Source organism: Gossypium arboreum, chromosome 13 (genome assembly GCF_025698485.1).
Source record: "Gossypium arboreum isolate Shixiya-1 chromosome 13, ASM2569848v2, whole genome shotgun sequence".
In the NCBI taxonomy this organism is placed as follows: Eukaryota; Viridiplantae; Streptophyta; class Magnoliopsida; order Malvales; family Malvaceae; genus Gossypium; species Gossypium arboreum.
This window is the reverse complement of record NC_069082.1, coordinates 126,339,359-126,357,979: the sequence shown is the minus strand read 5'-3', so window position 1 is coordinate 126,357,979 and position 18,621 is coordinate 126,339,359. Positions and strand designations below refer to the sequence as shown.

At 29.1% G+C, this 18,621-nt stretch overlaps 1 protein-coding gene across 1 annotated transcript; it reads left to right on the top strand.

The window, feature by feature from the left end:
- The first annotated feature begins 10,811 nt into the window (after window positions 1–10,811).
- LOC108467455 (probable 2-oxoglutarate-dependent dioxygenase AOP1) lies at window positions 10,812–12,906 on the top strand. The gene is made up of 3 exons (XM_017768072.2): window positions 10,812–11,562; window positions 11,681–11,999; window positions 12,429–12,906. Exons 1-3 carry the CDS (start codon window positions 11,183–11,185, stop codon window positions 12,699–12,701), a joined length of 972 nt encoding a protein of 323 aa, XP_017623561.1. The 5' UTR covers window positions 10,812–11,182; the 3' UTR covers window positions 12,702–12,906.
- Window positions 12,907–18,621: the final 5,715 nt, after the last annotated feature.

Genomic DNA, 18,621 nt, shown 5'->3' with positions numbered 1-18,621 from the left:
AATTTTGCAAAAATAAAACATTCCAGCTTGTTTGTGCACAAATTCGAAACATGAGATTCTTTTTGATAATTTACTCGAGCAAATTACTATTAGGCACATATATAAAATACGAGAGATAATCTCTCGACTAAAACCCAGATATAGCTATTCAAATGAAGAAGAAGAAGAAGTCGACCAAGATAATCTTTTAGTACAGCGACCAAATTGATTCAAACTTCCTCTATTGAAGTGCTGTCATCAACATCTATATCATTCTCCACACCTTTCTCACCCAGTTTGAAACAGTTGGCAAATCTGTAAAATAGATTAAAAAAGCAAAAAGCAACTATTACTTATAAACGCAAAAAGCAAAAAGCAATTCTATAATTGTACAGGACATTAGATTTACTTTTGCATTCATTTTAATAAATTTTCTGGCTGCTCTTGTCATACTATTCAATATACAATATAATTAATGGCTAAAAAATATATACAATATCATTTTACTTTCATATTATCAATACCAAGCAATATTATTTAAAGTAATAAATGAGTACCAATAAAAGTTCCTAATCATTACTAAAAATCTATACAAGTTATAAAAACTTAATATATTATAAATTAAACTCTTCGCTATTCAATTTTTATTTTTCTTAATAAGGAATAAATTATTCATAGATAAGGTATAACTATAGTATATTTGTAAAATTATATATATAAAATTAATAATAATGATGAAGATGATGCTGCATTTAATTGAGAACCACTAAAATTTCTAAGTTGCCCATGAACAAACACCATAACTTGCAGTACAAATGGACAAAAAAGGAGATAATACGTCCCAACTATGACATCCAAGTCAACAAACATGCTCCACATGAAACACCCAACTATATCTCACCCTATCACAAACCAATCTCAAATTTAAAACACCTACAAAACACACAAATGCACTTCACACATCTGAAAAGGAATTTGGGTTTTAGATTACCATAAATTATAGTGGTGAATGAATTTGAAAATCAAATATTTACGAGTCTTAATTAATTATTGTATAGTGGGTGCATTTCATTCTCAAAAATTAAAATAACTGATGGTAACATCTTCTTGTCAATACTCAAGCATTAAATTTAGAAGCCTTTGCAAAAAAATATCAATCAATTATCGATATATATACACACATTTATTTAATCATATTGGATATGCACAGTCTAGAGATACAAAACTTTCCACTATGGGATATAACTTCAATTTCCATGTACAAACCCAGCATATAGCTATTCAAATGAAGAAGAAGAAGAAGCTGACCTGAAGATAATCTTTTAGTACAGCGACCAAATTGATTCAGACTTCCTCTATTGAAGTGCTGTCATCAACATCTATATCATTCTCCACACCTTTCTCACCCAGTTTGAAGCAGTTGGCAAATCTATAAAATAGATTAAAAAAGCAAAAAGCAACTATTACTTATAAACGCAAAAAGCAAAAAGCAATTCTATAATTGTACAGGACATTAGATTTACTTTTGCATTCATTTTAATAAATTTTCTGGCTACTCTTGTCATACTATTCAATATACAATATAATTAATGGCTAAAAATATATACAATATCATTTTACTTTCATATTATCAATACCAAGCAATATTATTTAAAATAATAAATGAGTACCAATAAAATGTTCCTAATCATTACTAAAAATCTATACAAGTTATAAAAACTTAATATATTATAAATTAAACTCTTCGCTATTCAATTTTATTTTTTCTTAATAAGGAATAAATTATTCATAGATAAGGTATAACTATAGTATATTTGTAAAATTATATATATAAAATTAATAATAATGATGAAGATGATGCTGCATTTAATTGAGAACCACTAAAATTTCTAAGTTGCCCATGAACAAACACCATAACTTGCAGTACAAATGGACAAAAAAGGAGATAATACGTCCCAACTATGACATCCAAGTCAACAAACATGCTCCACATGAAACACCTAACTATATCTCACCCTACAAACCAATCTCAAATTTAAAACACCTACAAAACACACAAATGCACTTCACACATCTGAAAAGGAATTTGGGTTTTAGATTACCATAAATTATAGTGGTGAACGAATTTGAAAATCAAATATTTACGAGTCTTAATTAATTATTGTATAGTGGGTGCATTTCATTCTCAAAAATTAAAATAACTGATGGTAACATCTTCTTGTCAATACTCAAGCATTAAATTTAGAAGCCTTTGCAAAAAAATATCAATCAATTATCGATATATATACACATATTTATTTAATCATATTGGATATGCACAGTCTAGAGATACAAAACTTTCCACTATGGGATATAACTTCAATTTCCATGTACTCTATAGAAGGGATGAGAATAAGGGATGGGGAATAAGACAGATATGTCTTTCCATAAGTGCGCTTGCAACCTATCAATTTACATGCTAACAGTAGGCGCAACTTTTAAGATTATCTTGTTTTTCTGCAGAAAGGAATACAATGACCTATACCAAGATTTCCATAGATAAATCAAAATTTTCAAATATTTTAGAAATAATTGCACCAAAAGCGTGGCTTAAGGGTTCCTTTAGGAATAAACCATGAATGTTGTCTCCGATCAATAGCGAGAGATGACATATTCAACCCATCATGGCTTTAGAAGCAAAGTATTGATGCCTCCAACATTGGCCATGAGATATTCGAGAAAGCATCAAGATATTTCTCAACATTAATTCCATATGTCTGAAATAAGCAAGTATAACAATTGTACATCATCATGATATGATGTAGAACGACTTCACATACATAAACGGGAATGTATGAAACATAAAACCTGAACCCTCAACTCCCAAAATTTAACAGTTGAAATAGAAACACAAAATCCTAAAACTTAAACTCTATGAACATCGAAATTAAAACTCCAAAATTTAAAACTTAATTTTTAAATCTACTTTCACAAAAAGAAAAATAAAATATCCAAATTATTCCAATCATGATTGAGGTTATTAATAACAATAACTTAATATACATCAATATAACAACAATCAGTAATCACAAGATTGAAAAAACAAGAACATCACATTGTAGTCACAAAGATGACATTCATTATCCATTTTCAAAGAGACTAAATTAAACTAAATAAAGTGTCCATATAAGTAGTAAAAATACCTATAGGACTCGAAATTCCAATGGCAATGCGGAGAGAAGAGGCGCATACGCATTTAAGACGCAGTTAGGGTTCAAAATCAAAATTTTGATTTGGGGTTATGGGAAAACTATCGATAGCAGAGCAAATCAAAGGGACTTGGGAAAACGATTTGAGGATATCTCTTTGGGGAAATTATAGGGATTTTGAAATTAGGGCTTGAAAGTAATGGGAAATTTTAAGGAAATTTGAAATGATTAAGTAAAAAGAAAAGTAGTCGGGTAAACCGAATCGGGAAAAGTAAAGGAAATTGGGGTTCCAAAAAGCGACGCCATTTTCAATCTATTAATAAATATTTGTATGCGTTTTATAGAAAGCGCCACTATTAACAATGTAATAACGATGCCGCTTTTGCAATCTGTTGATGATTTTTGTGGCGTTTTGGATAAAACGCTAGTAATTCTCACCTTTTGCGCGTTTATAGAAGCGCCATTAATAACAAGGGTGTAGACGACGCTGCTTTTACATTCTTTTAATAGATGTTTTGTATGCTTTTTTAGAAAGCGCCACTAATAACTAAGCTTCAAAACGACATAGTTTAAACTTTTAATACATATTGGCGTTTTTTTGCTAAAACGCCACTAATTATGACAATAATTTTCCTCCTTTTTTATTCTTTTATTATTATTATTATTATTATTATTATTATTATTATTATTATTATTATTATTATTATTATTATTATTATTATTTCCTATTAATACATGGTTAAATTTTAATTTGGTCTCTCTAATATATTTAAATTTTAGATTTATTTGCATATACTTTAATTTTTAATATCATTTAGTCTATATATTTTTATAATATTTTTAATTAATCTAAACAGTTAATGTTATTGACTTTTTAATAAAACATTACATGGTAATATATAATTAATTTGAATATTTAGAGAATAGAGATTGAAATGTGGTTTCTATTTTTATATGTTTGTGTCGTTCTTTTACATTAATATCTATATATATCAATATATATATCCATATATATATATATTATTTATTCTTACAAAGTTAATTTAGGATTTATATAGTATTTAAGTGTTTAAGGGTTTGTTGTCTATAGTTTAAGGTTTTATGGTTTTAGATTTAGGGTTTATAGTTTTAAGTTTTATAATTTAGGGTCTAGTGATATTAGGTTTATAGTTTTATGATTTAGGAATCTATATTTAAGGGCTTAAGGGTTTAGTGTCTATAGTTTAGGGTTTTATGGTTTTGGATTGAAAATTTAATGTTTAGGGTTTAAGGTTTACAATTTAGGGTTTATGACTAGAGATTTAGGGTTTGAGATGTAAAAGGGTTATTGATTTTAGGGTTAGGGGTTAATTAAGGTTTAGAAAGCCATAACATTGATTTTAACATCTTCATAATTTAATTAAATGAAAACTTCTAAGTTATTTATCAAAGTGTAACTTTTCATAATTAAGTAACTAAAATGAAATTAACTTTCCCATAGTTAATTCATATTGTGTATTTAATCTTTTAGTGGCGTTTTTAAAAAACGCTAAAGATCGAGCATTAGCGGCGTTTTCAAAAGCGCCGCTAAAGGTACTTATAGCGGCGTTTCTTAAAAAGCGCCGCTAAAGCCACTAAAATCTCAAGGCAAAACGATGGCGTGTTACAAAATTCTTTAGCGGCGCTTTGTAGAAAACGCCGCTAAAGATCAGATTAGCGCTTTTTCAAAAAGCGCCACTAAAGGTTACATATAACGGCGTTTTCTAAAAGCGCCGCTAATACTCGATCTTTAGCGGTGCTTCCTAAAACGCCGCTAAAGCCACCAAAGGCTCAACACAAAACGACGTTGTGTTAATTTTTTTGCGCGTTATGTTATATTTTTTTTAAAAGCGCCGCTAATGCTTGTTTTAGTGGCGTTTTTAAAAAACGCCGCTAAAAACGGTGTACATAAGTCATATGCGAAAGTATTCACTAGCTTTTATAAAGGCATAGCGACTTTCACTAAAACTCATGTTATGCAAAATGTATGTGCACGCGTGTGTGGGGAGAAACTCATAAACCTTTACGTTTTATTTAAAAACTAAACCAAAACTAAAATCACAAAAATTTAGAGTTTTAAAACAACCTAATAAAACAAGTTAGAATATATACAACACCGGAGTCGGTTCTGCTGAGGAAGGTATTAGCACCCTTGCGACGCCCAAAATTGGTATTTTATTAAACACATGTTGTCTTGATTTTCAAAATACGAATTCAATTTGACATTTAAGTGTGATCCGATTGAAGGAAATGAGAAGTTGCAAGTTTTTTGTTTTTAGAAGGACGTCCGTTTTTAACACGAGCCGATTAATTTCACCCAACATAGCGATGAAATCGATGACTTAATGTTAAAATCGGTACATTGCCTTATTCTTAAAATTAAAATGTAAAAAGTTTTAAAATGATAGTAAAAAAAATCCAAGAATATTATTGTCAAAAAATGCGAATAATGATGTGAATAATAAAATATATAAAATATAAAATATTAAAATATCAAAATATTAGAATAATAATAATTAATATTGACAAATAAAAATAAAATAGAAATAAAAAAATGTACATAATATATATATTAGAAATAATAATGATGTTTAAAATCAATACTATTAATAATACTACATCAATATGTACATATATAAAAAATAAATACGTGATAATATTAAAATATGTACATAATATAGTGTTAAAAATACATACATAATATAGTTAAGATATATATATAAGATAACATGTAAAAAAAAATATATATATAAATAATATAATATTAAAGATATATACATAAAATAGTATAAAATATATATATATATATATATATACGTAATATAAATTTAAAATATACCTAATATATTAAAAGAATATATATAATATAATATTAAGAAATATAATAATAACAAAAAGGAGAGAGAGGAGAGGTGGATGATTTTCGCCACAAGGTTGAATATCGTCCGGTCATAGGATCGCCCATGGCATCACACATACTGGCAATGGGACCTCAAAAAACTTTTTCGGTAAAAATGAGTAAGCTTCCTCCTTTTATTTTTTTTACTTTACATAAAAGAAACAAAATAAGATTGAAAGGAAAACAATAAGTAAACAAAGAACTTAAAATGAGAATAGACAAAGAAACCTCTTTGCTTTGATCTTTGATTAATCTTCAAAAAACTAGCTTCTCCAAAAACTAGCCTTCACAATAACTCTTCTCCTTAATTACTTCAAAAGAAACCTCTCCAAAATCCTTTACAATAACTTTCTCTCCAAAAACTCTCCAAAAAAATCCCCATATACAAAATATGAGAAGGCTTATATAGCCATTTACAAAATATTTTTTATTGTTTATGTCTTCATTTGTAGGTACAAGTGGTGGTGGAGCAAGTGTGGTTAGTGGAGTAGGTAATGGAGCAAGTGTGGCTAGTGGATTTGGTGGTGGAGAAAGTGTGGCTAGTGGAGTTGGTGGTGGAAAATGTGTGGCTAGTTGAGAAAAGTTTAAGTTGTGGGCTAGGTTTTTTTATTTTGATTTGGGCTTAGGGTTTGGGCCATTGGAGTTTTGATGTAAATTGGGCTTTGGGTAGTTAAGATTTTGGGTTTTGGGTTTAATTTTGGTGGGTTAGGTAATGCTAAATTGGGTTTTGATGTAAATGGGCTAAAATTGGCCTACAACAGAGTTGGTGTCACAAATTAATCTGGTAGTTGAGTTGGTGTCACAAATTAACCTGGTACCAACTCAACTAAATAATGACAAAAATATTTGTACTTTATAATGTAAATTGTATTTTTTTGAGGATATTTTTTCAGCTTATATCTCTTTGTATAGAAAAATATACACATATAATAAAGTTTGAACCTAAACTTTTATAGTTTTCAACATTCATACTTTACCATTAAACCAAAACTTTATTTTTAATTTATATTAATTTTTATAAATATATTTATTACATAAATTCATTTCTACCATAATAACTAATCTCAGTTACTATTATTATGAATAAGTTAATGAACTTTGCCGAGAAAAAAGAAAATAGGTGTGCCATTGTAATATACGAATGGTCATGATTTTGATGGATGCAGTCCCTTTGCTAGTATTCTATTTTAGGGCTAGAAATTGAAACCAAATATGGAGAGTTAGGGAAATTGTTTGGGATTATTGATCGTTGCACTAATTAGTTGACTTAATTTCAGTTCGAAGATATTCACAAGCAAAATAATGGTATAGAAGCAAAATAATGGTATGAAGGATGTTTTGGTGAAAATTAGTATATGGGGATGTTTTTTGAAAGTTTAGTGGTGAATTTTGTTTAATGCATTATAATTCTAGTTGTCTAGAGAATTTTATCTTTAGTTGTTAGTAGTAATATTGTTATATTCATGTTATACAGGCGTACAAAATTGATTGTGATCAAGTGCTTTATGGGTCGTCTTAGGCCTTGCGATTCTGGTGATTTCAACATCTTTCTCGGTTTTACATTACTTTTCTCGACTGAGGGAAAAAAAAAAGATGGAGAGAGGATAAAGTTGTGTCCATCGCCCAATTCTTTCATGATTGTATGGCTGGAGATCTTTTTATGGAGATATTGGATAGTAAATCCGATTAATTTCAAGTTGATTTTGGGTGAACATTTTTATCTTCTCTTCTAGCTGATGTCATCATATTTGGTTTTCATATTTATCTACGAGACAGCAAATGGATTGAAGTATTTCTTTTCCATATTGTGGAAATATAGAAACTGACACCATGGAGTGAGAGTGAATTTGGATTGATGGTGATATGTAATATATTTAACTTATTTTTTGTCTCATATTATTGTCATTATAATATCTATTTTCATTGTCACTATTATTTTTACACTTATCATAAGAAAATATATTGTTAATTTAAATTCATCTTAAAAATTTTAGATTAAATTAATCAGTTTATGGAAAATAAATAAATTGTTTGGTTTAATACGTTATATAATTTATTTTTATTTTTTAATCGATGAAACTTGAATCTTGAATATAAATTAATTTTTACCACTGCACTTTCCTGGGTAATGTTATTTGTTAATATTTTTGGTCTATTAGATACATGGAAAAAAAAGTCAAATATTTATAACGGGAAATTTCCTCAAACAGCTATTTATTACAGAAAATTTTGGACTTAATATTTTCCAATATTTGTGTTGAATTAGTAAATATGAATCATCATGATTTCGATGGATGTGGTTTTAGGGAAGTTGGATTGCAACTAGCAATAAAGAAAATGCTTTATCTTCAATTGCACCACCTATATTAAATTTGCATCCACAAGTCTTGGTTGTTAATTAAAATAATCTATTAAAATTTTTCTTAAACAGTTTACGTCATTGATTATTAAAATAAATTAATAAATTAATTTATTGGTGACATGTGATATCTTTAGTTTAATTTAATATTTTCTCAAAATATCAAAAAGCATAAAATTATTAAAAATATATAAAATAAAATATTAAAATTGATATAAAATTATAAAAAATAAAAAATTATGAAAATATTACAAAATATAAAAATCCAATCCATTCTAAATTATAACATCAATCAAACTTATTTAAAATGTTTAAAATTAAAAAAAGTTTATTAAAAATCTTAAAAGATAATAAAAAATTGTAAAAATATTATAAAAATATTAAAATAGATAAAATTTATAAAAATTATAAAAAATGATAACTACTTGAATTGGACCAGTTAGCTAAAAACTGGAAAGGGTATCAGACGAGGAAAGTTATTAGACCGGTTGAATTGGGAATCGGAGGATTAATTTTTTTTTTTGTATATTTAATATTTTTATTAAAACAAAATTTCATTATCCAACAATTAGCATATGTCAAAATGAAATATTCTAAAAAAGGTTTTTAAAATCGGACTGGTGATCAAACCATCAAGCCATCGGTTTGTCAGTTAGGTTGATCCGTCAAGTTCAATTAAATAAAAAATGATTCAACTGTCCAGTTCTTAGGTTAACCGCTCTAATGGCTTTCTCCGAATCAGTATGCTTATTGATTTTGGTTTAATCTGTCAAGTTGATTAATCTTGTCTAGTTCAAGTTTTTATATTTTTTTATAATTTTTATAAGTTTATATCAATTTTAATATATTTCTATAGTTTGGATGATTATTATATAATTTTAATATTTTTTTATAAAATTTTAAAGATTTTTATAATTTATTAGAATCTTATATTTTATAATATTTATAAGTTTATATTAATTTTCATACATTTTATTATTTTAATATTTAATAATTCTTATATTTTTTGATAAATTTTTCTGACTTATATATATATATTTATAATTTTCTAATGAGTTTTGACTATTTTTATGAAAAAATATTAGATTAAAGCATGAACTACCGCGTGTTACTATTTAATTGATTCATTAATTTATTGTAACACTCAACATAGTCAATAACAAAAACTGTTGACGGCGAACTTAATTGATTATTTTAATTAATAGAAAGAGCTTAATTAAGTACATATTTAATACACAAGCTTAACTGATTTTTTTATTTTTTTGCAATTTCTTAAAGACATTTTAAACATACAACCCTTAAAATTATTTCCACAGAAATTTAAAATATGTCGTTTTGTTGGAAATAATTAAAATGATTAGTTTGTTTTCACACTGGTACAAGGATAAAAATGTGTATTTCTTTTAAATGTATATAGAAATTCATTTGTTTTTAGTTGAATAAAATTTTCCACATGCCAAAATGGAATTTAGTACCACGTAAATATCAACATTTCACATTATACATCAAACCAAAACTAGATTCATCGTCTTGAATCTATAAATTTGAACCCTCGTGTTTTTCCTTTTAAATGCAAATATTTATTTTCTTCTATAAATGAAGGAGCTGAGCAGTCAACATCTACATTATCATTACCCAAAACAAATTCTACACATGAGACAAAAATAATCTCGTTATAGATTTGATCATATCTGTTTTTTGTAACATAATTTTTAAAACTATTCATAGTCTCTCCTTAAATCATAAACAAACACATATTCTCTTGCATTGACAGTAATACACATATTAATCAAACTAAAATTCAATCGACAAATTTTAGAAAAATTAAATTACGACAACTTAAATATTTAAAATCAATATCATTATATTATACATTTAATTAAAATATTAAATAGAGTTTTAAATTTTCTTAAAAAAAGTAGAGTTTTAAATTTATTCTCTATTTCAAATAAGTAAATAAAATAAAATAAAAGTTGGAATCACAATTTCATGCTACATTATTTTGAGAAATTGGATTCAATCAATATATTAAATTAGACATAAATTAGAGTAAAGGTTGAATATAAGGAATTGGATCGAAAGATTGGTAAATTGATTAAAACTGTTTTTTTATATTTTTTAATTTTTATAATTTATTTAATAGAATATGATAAATCAATCCAACTAATTAAATAAAAAATTAATGGTTTGGTTGACTCAGCCACGAATAAGATTTTGAAAACTATGGTGCCTGCCTTGCAGAGCATGGCATTGCAGGGCGAGAATTTGATATAAAAAATGGACAGCGGATAGAGTAGACGTCCATCAGGTGGTTCTTTCGTCATTTTAAGTATGAAACTGTTTTCTTCTAGCTGGCTTTGTTTACTTTGACTATATGTAGTTTTCTTGAGTAGACAAAAAAAGAATGGACTTATTTCTTTATTTTTCGTACTGTGGAAATATGAAAATTAGATGTGAAAAGATAAATAAAACTCGAGTATTATTTCCTTTTATTTCCATTTTTTTAATCCATGAAGCTTGAATTCAATCTCCTTTTTTATATGTATTAAGCAGCGTATAAAGTTTGCTTTGACCAGAGCCACCTCCTTCGTTTTGCTTGGATATTTCGCTTTGCCCGCCACCATTGGGAAAAAACTATAAATAGACGTAAATCCCAACCCAAAGAGAAACCAAGTTAGTTTACAAGCTGATTTAGTTTAAGAAAACATTTCCTTAGAGCATAAAAGAAAATTTACGAACATGCCGGGTGTCAATCCTGAAATTGAGTTCCCAGCCATTGAGTTCCGTTCATCGGATTTGAAGCGAGGAACCGAAGGGTGGAACCGTTTGTGCAAGAGGGTTCAACATGCTTGTGAGACTTTCGGTTGTTTCGAGGTGGTATACGAAAAGGTATCCACGAAACTTCGAGAGGATGCGTTTGGGTTGATGAAAGAAATGGTTGAGCTCCCAGTGGAGACGAAGCAGAAGAATAATAGTCCCATGCCTTACCATGGTTGGGTTGGACCTTGCAAGCAGGTTTCTGTGTTGTATGAAGGCTTTGGAGTTGGAGATGCCTCCAACTATGACTCTGTTAAAAGTTTTGCTCAACTTATGTGGCCTAATGGTCACCCCCACTTTTCGTAAGAAAAATCCTTTTACCTTTCTAATTCTGTGGGTTGGGTTGTTCTCGAATCATTTCTGGTTCGAGTTGATTGAGTTTGAATTATTGACTTTTTTATTTTGATATTTTGTTTTCAGTGACACTATTCATACCCTAGCGACGCAAATGGAGGATTTGAACAAGTTAATTTGGCTAATGTTAATTGATAGTTATGGATTAGGGGATGACTCATTGAAGATGAACTACACAACTTTAGTGCGGATGATGAAATATATGGCCCCTCCGCCAGGGGAGTATGAGAGAGGACTCTTTGCTCATACTGATAAACCAGTAAGCACACTCATTTGTGAGGATCAAATTTCAGGGCTGGAAATTGAGGTCAATGATGGTCAATGGATCAAGCTGACTAATTTATCTCCTTCTTCCTTTGTATTTGTGGTTGGAGATCCTCTCAAGGTATATATATACGATTAATATTCGTTATTTTTTTTTTAATTTAATATAAATAATGTATGTGAATAAAACATAAAACATAAGAGTTAGAATTAAGTTAAATGAATTTTTGCCTTTTTCTTTTGTTGGGTGGGGGTGTGGGGGGAGGGAGGCCTTGTCCCATGGTATTGTTTGCGAGTGCCGAGTTTGATTTAGTCTTGGATAAAAATCATGGAGAACTCTTCTTCTTGCTCTTCAATTAGATTAAAAAGTTTTAACGTGAATAATTATGATAAAATACTTTCTAATATTAATCATAAGATTTTGAGCTCAAAATTTTGAATAACCCCTTTACCTTGCTCATGATAAAAAAAATAGAGAAACTAGATTATTGATGTTGAAAGTGAAGAATTATCAGAAAATACTTATTGATATTGATTTTGAAAATTGAAGGCTTGGAGTAATGGGAGATTAAAATCAGTGAATCACAGAGTAATGATGAGCGGAGACAAAGATCGATACTCTATAGCAGCTTTTGTCATTCCAAATGAGGGTACTATAATCAAGACACCCAAAGAGTTTATAGATGACCAACATCCTCGGCTTTTCAAGGACTTAGATTTCATGGAGTTCTTCCTTTTTGCCTTTTCCGACCCAGCAAGGCACATCGACAACGGGGAGTTGCTCCATGTCTTTGCTGGCCTCTCACCATCAGTTTCCAATTAAAATTATGCTCATATAGACAAGTAAAAGTTTGGTTTTGGTTTTAAATTAATATTACAAATAATAAATTGAGTCCTATACTCGAGATCTACGTTCTCGAACTGTATTACCATGTTATATTTTGTTATAATTGTGTACTACTAAATCTACTGTGTTGAGTAATGTTGGTGTATTGAATCAATAAGATTGCAGTTCATGGACTCAACAAGGCGTCTACTCATTGAACTTGAAGATTTGAAGCCATGCATGCATTGATGTTTGAATTTGAGAGCTAATTAGTAGCAATAAATTACACTGACATTTGAATCATTGAAATGGAAGACAAGACAACTTTATTATTATAAAATAATTGATTGAGTTAAAAGATAGTGATATTAATTTCATTAAATTTTTTTAAGAAAAATGCTGGACCATAGCACCAAAACATAAATTAATAACAAAATCATAAAACTCGAATTAAATATCTTTTTAACTAAAAATCCCTAAAACAAAACCATCCAAGGCCCCTATCAGCCTAAAAAGCTGTTATCCTAAACTTAATCCTACATTTTTCCTAAAGCCTTAAGACAAAGCCGCAGCCAGTCACCAAAACCTATCGCTCACTCTCCCTCATTTCTCTTTTTAACTTTATCATTTCCCATGTTCTAACCGACCTTTCTAGAACTTTGTTTCTCAGGGCATCTCAGCTATGGCCAAGTTCTCTTCACCCATTCGATTTCGTTTACCAATCTACCCATATTGAAATGCATTTACCCAATCCTTACCGTTTCTGTTTCATTAAATTATTCTCATTCTTAAAAAAATTAATTTTTTTTGAAATATATGTTTTCTAACGAAAACATTGGAAATAATTTTGGTATACCCTAGTGTAAAAAGTTAAATATTTTAATATATGCAGGTGACAGGATTTAGGCGAGCAACGTGGAGCTGCCAACACCACATGTTAAACTGAATAAAGAATAATATTTTCACAAGAATATATAAATGGTTGAAGAATTCGATTCAGATTTTTCATGCAAATCCATAATTTAAATTATTTGTCAACGACAATATATAATGGTGAATGCTATGTCAAAATCATTTTCTTTAAAAAAAGAAGAGATCGACTTTGGTTTTGAAAGTAAAAATGAAGATTGGGAGTCGTCACCAATCGTTTTTTGTTTAAGTATGATCGGATCACCAAGAAGTTTGGCCGTTTAAATAAAATATTTTGGTTTACTAAAACAACGATTTTGGTCTACGAAATTTGAGAAAACGGGTTTGGGAGTCGGTTACGTACGAGGAAGGATTAGCACCCTCGTAACGCCCAAAATTGGTACTTAATTGATTAATTAATATCTTAATGTCGAAAATCGAAAAGATTTATGATAAATTTTGAAATATGATCCCCTTTTATGAATGTTTGGATAACTCGAGGTGGATATTAAGATTTTCTTGTTCCGAAGAAATAAAATATCACATCCAGCACGTAGGACACGATATTTCGAAACTTCGATACCAAAATCATTCATGATTTACAAAACTCATGTATTGAACTTTTAAAAAGGATATTCGGTTGTTCGGTCAAACGATAAATCGAAACCCAGCACGTAGGGCACGATTTCTCGAAATTTCCAAACACGAAATATTGCCTTGTTTCAAATTTTTACAATCCCTTTTTATGAATGTTCGTTTTACAAAAATATTTGAATAAATCGAAGCGGATGCTAAAGACCTTCTTATCTCGAAGTAATTAAATATCACATCCAGTACGTTAGGACACAACAGTTTAAACTCCCGAAAACAAGCTTGCCTTTTGATTTAAAAAAACGTATTTAAATTTTAAAAGGATATTCGATTATTTAGATTAAACGAGAAAAATCAAAATCCAGTAAGTTAGGGCACGATTTTCTCGAATTTCCAAGAACAAAATATTGCCTTATTTTTTGAAGAAAACACGGACGAAAATTTTTAAAAAGGGTATTTGGTCGTTTGGTCAAACGAAAAATCAAAACCCAGCACGTTAGGGCACGATTTCTCGAATTTCCAAAATACAAAATATTGCCTTATTTAGAAATTCTTTATTTTGAAATATAGCGAGTATAATATTTAACGATGTGCGTTGTTTTTGTTTGGAGTATAATAAAACCGCTAATTATGTATGAGTATGTTGAAACATAATTTACGATGTGATTTGAACGAAATAAAATGTAATATATAACATGTAACAATACTATGTGAATAAATATGTTATGTTAATGAATGTTAACAACATGAATATAATAACAAATGATTTATAGGGCACGTAATGAAAATATTCACATAATATACTATTTTAAAATCGACATTAACAATCAAAGAAAACAAAACAAAGTAATATATACAACAATTCAAGTAGACAACATATATATAGATAAAATAAATAATGCGAGAGAAAAAGCATATTTTAAAATAAATAATACAAATAGGGTTCAAAATGTACAAATGTATATAAAAATAAATAACTTAGATCTATTTAACATAAATAGTATATACAAGAAACGAGATATAAAATCTAAAATAAATAATGTATGTGAAACAACTTAAAATAAAATAATGTATATAACGGTGAAAAAGGTAAACAAATAATACATGAAGCCATTTATAATAATCGATATTTAAAACAATTTAAAAATAAACAAACATAAAACAGTTTCATGGTAGTATATAAAAAGTAAAAAAATCAAATAGTTTAAAATAAATAATATTTAAAAGGGTTTAAGATAAATAACATGTAAAAGAGAAATTTGAAATAAATAATGTATACATATGTAAGTATAAGATAAATAAATTATATAAATGCAACCATATAAGAATATACAAAAGAATATACGAATGACATGCTATATAATATAAAATCAATGATTATATAAAATAATTTGAAACAAGATTTATTTTCCAACAATTAATAAGATACATAAAGCATAAAACTTAATATAAACATTGTATAAATAATAATAATAATATAGGCAAATGTTTGAAATAAACAAATTATAATTTAAAATTGGGAAACAAATGGTATATATAAATAGATTTAAAGGAAAAATATAAACATGTTTGCAAGGGTATTTAAATAAGTAATTCAATTAAATTATGTATATATATATGTAAGGCCCAAATTATGCCCGGGCCCAGACCACAAGAATAAACCAAGAAAAAACCAACATAATTAACAGCCCATCTAATGTCCATTTACAGTTCAAATCATTACAATATTCCACAGTCCAAATTACATGACCCAAATTTAAAACCTAAACCTAATACAACCTAATAACCCAATCCTAAGCCCAAAGCACCCGTGGCCCAAACGGCCCAAAACTAAAAAACTTTAGTTAAGACAGAACCCTAGTAGCAAGGAACGCTGCAGCCCTAGCCTCCAGCGTGCTTCCGTACGACCCCTTGCGCACCTCCGTACGGCCTTCACGCACCACCCGTACCCGAGCGCCAGCACACCCGCACCTGCAAAGAAACAAACAAGCAACAACAGCAAATAGAAACAAAAAGAAAAACATTGTATTTTTATTTTATTTCGTTAATTTTTCCTCTTTCTTTTCGGCTATAAAGCCAGATTTTACCATTGTAATCGGATTTTTTTTAGAAACGAAATATATGCACAAAGAAAAAGCAGAGGTGATTCCTTTTCTTCCTCGAATCCTTTTAGTTTTCCATGTATCGTTTCGTTTCTGGTTTGGGTCATTCACCATTGTTGTTTTGAAAATAAAGAAATAAACAAAAGAACGGTGACAGAGGAGCCTTACCGTGCGGGCGAGCCATAGTTTTCTTCTCCCTTCTTCGTCGAAATCGAAGTTGAGGAGGGATTTCGGGCTAAGATTCTCTTGGGTTCAAAGAGTCCCATGACAGGAAGATGAATCGGTGTTTAGAAAAGGGGATTAGGGATTTGAAAACAAGCAGATTGGGTGCATGTTGGTTTCGGCTGATTTTAGCCATTTAAACGGATGAAGAATGACACCGTTTTGACCAAGTTTGATGGTTCAAAAACGACGTCGCATGATAGCCGTGACCCGATGACCCGGCCTATGTTCGGATGAGATCCGGACATTTGGCTTTGGAGGGTTAATTGCGCGTTAAGTCCTCTTCGTTTGCATAGGCATTCAATCGTGTATTGCTGATTTTGCTTCATTTTAGGATTTAGCCCTATAATTAGTGCTCATTTGCAATCGAGTCCGCACTTGAACGTTGCGTCTTGGGAGCCTGTATATTTCCAGTTTAGGTCCCTACGCATTTGTGCGTTTAGCACTTTTGTCCTCTTTTTTTGATTATTTTATTTATAAATTAGCTCATTTATTTTAATCGTATTTTAATTAGATCCTTTTTATTTTAATAGTTTATCCCCTTTATAATTTGCCCTTTTTTTTTAATTCTCTTTTAATTAAGCCCCTTCACTTTACTTATTCATTTTATGGCTTATTATCAATCTTTTTTTAGACGCATTCAATTGTTTTTATCCTTGTTTATTTACTGTTCTTTATATATTTTAATGATTTGATTTCGTTTTTCTTTAATCCCTTTTATAATGTTTTTCGCATACACTACTGTATATACATATACTTTATATTAAAGTTATTTTTTCTTTATTTCATACATATATCATTATTAACCTTATATTTTTTATAATCATGTTTTTTTAAAGTTTATTCTTATACTTTATTATGTAGTTCAACGTAATATATCTCTTAAATTATTATCATACATATGCACATATTCATTGATACTCATTGTTTAATATATATACATGTTACTAAATCCATGTATTTTGTACATGAAGTTGTCTTTATATATAATCACGTTTTTTAAATCTATTATGTATATAATATATAATAAGACTAATTTAGCCCTATACATATTATCACATCTATGTTATTTTACATGTATTTGTTTTAAACCTATATGTATATATATTAATAAGCCTACTACTTTAATAGATTTTTCTATTTTAAAATATTTTTGTTTCATAACTTGTCGAGTATTTTCTTCATGTATATATGAAATAATTTTGGGAACTTTATTTTTTTGTAATTATAAAATTATCATTTTTGAGTGTATGTATATTGTAATGGGCCAATTTAGCCCGAGCCCACGTTAGAACCAAAACCCAAAATAAATACAAAACTATTAAGCCAAAAGTCCAAAGAATAAAACCAAACTAATAGTCTGTCATAAAGGTCCAAATATTACAACCAATATTAATACCCAATGCCCCATAGCCCAAATACAACGCCCAATAATCGAATGCACCCAAACGGCCCCAAAATTGAGCCAAGTTTCGCAAACCCTAAGTCACCCTCTCTCTCTGCATAGAATAAAGAATCGGGCAATAGACCCATACCTCCACTACAACAGTCCCATACCTCCACACCCTCAGACGCCACGCCCCCACCCCTGCAAGATGCCAACAGACTCAGACCTACAAGAAAGAAACAAAAACAAAGAAGAAATGGAAACAAATATATTGTATATTTTCGGTTGATTTCCTTTTTCGACTATAAAAGCCCAGCTTTTAATCTTTGTAAAAGGGGGGCATATTTTTACGAACGAATACACAATAGGCAATACAGAAAAAGCAATATTGGAAGGTGATTTCTCCGATCTAAATCTCTGGGCTTTCTCTTTGTGATTATTTTCTTGCTTTTTTTTTTTATTTTGAGAGTAAATAAAAGAAAAGGGGAACACGAACACAGACGCACACATAATATACACGCACAGAAATATAAAAAAAAAAAAGCAATTAAGAATTTGCAAGGGTAATCTCAAGTTTTCTTTCGTTCTTTCTTTTTTTTTCTTTTTTTGTTTGGTTTAGATCGTCTTTTAGTAGGTAAATCGACTCCAATGAGATCTCGAATACTTTAAGATACAAAAGTAGGGGAGAGGGGTCAAGTGGTGTTGA

Bases quoted from the DNA above. Each gene is read 5' to 3' on its own strand.
- LOC108467455 (XM_017768072.2), top strand. From the start codon at position 11,183: ATGCCGGGTGTCAATCCTGAAATTGAGTTCCCAGCCATTGAGTTCCGT. The intron at 11,563-11,680 runs GTAAGAAAAATC...TTTTGTTTTCAG, and splicing joins AATGGTCACCCCCACTTTTC to TGACACTATTCATACCCTAG. The intron at 12,000-12,428 runs GTATATATATAC...TGAAAATTGAAG, and splicing joins TGGTTGGAGATCCTCTCAAG to GCTTGGAGTAATGGGAGATT.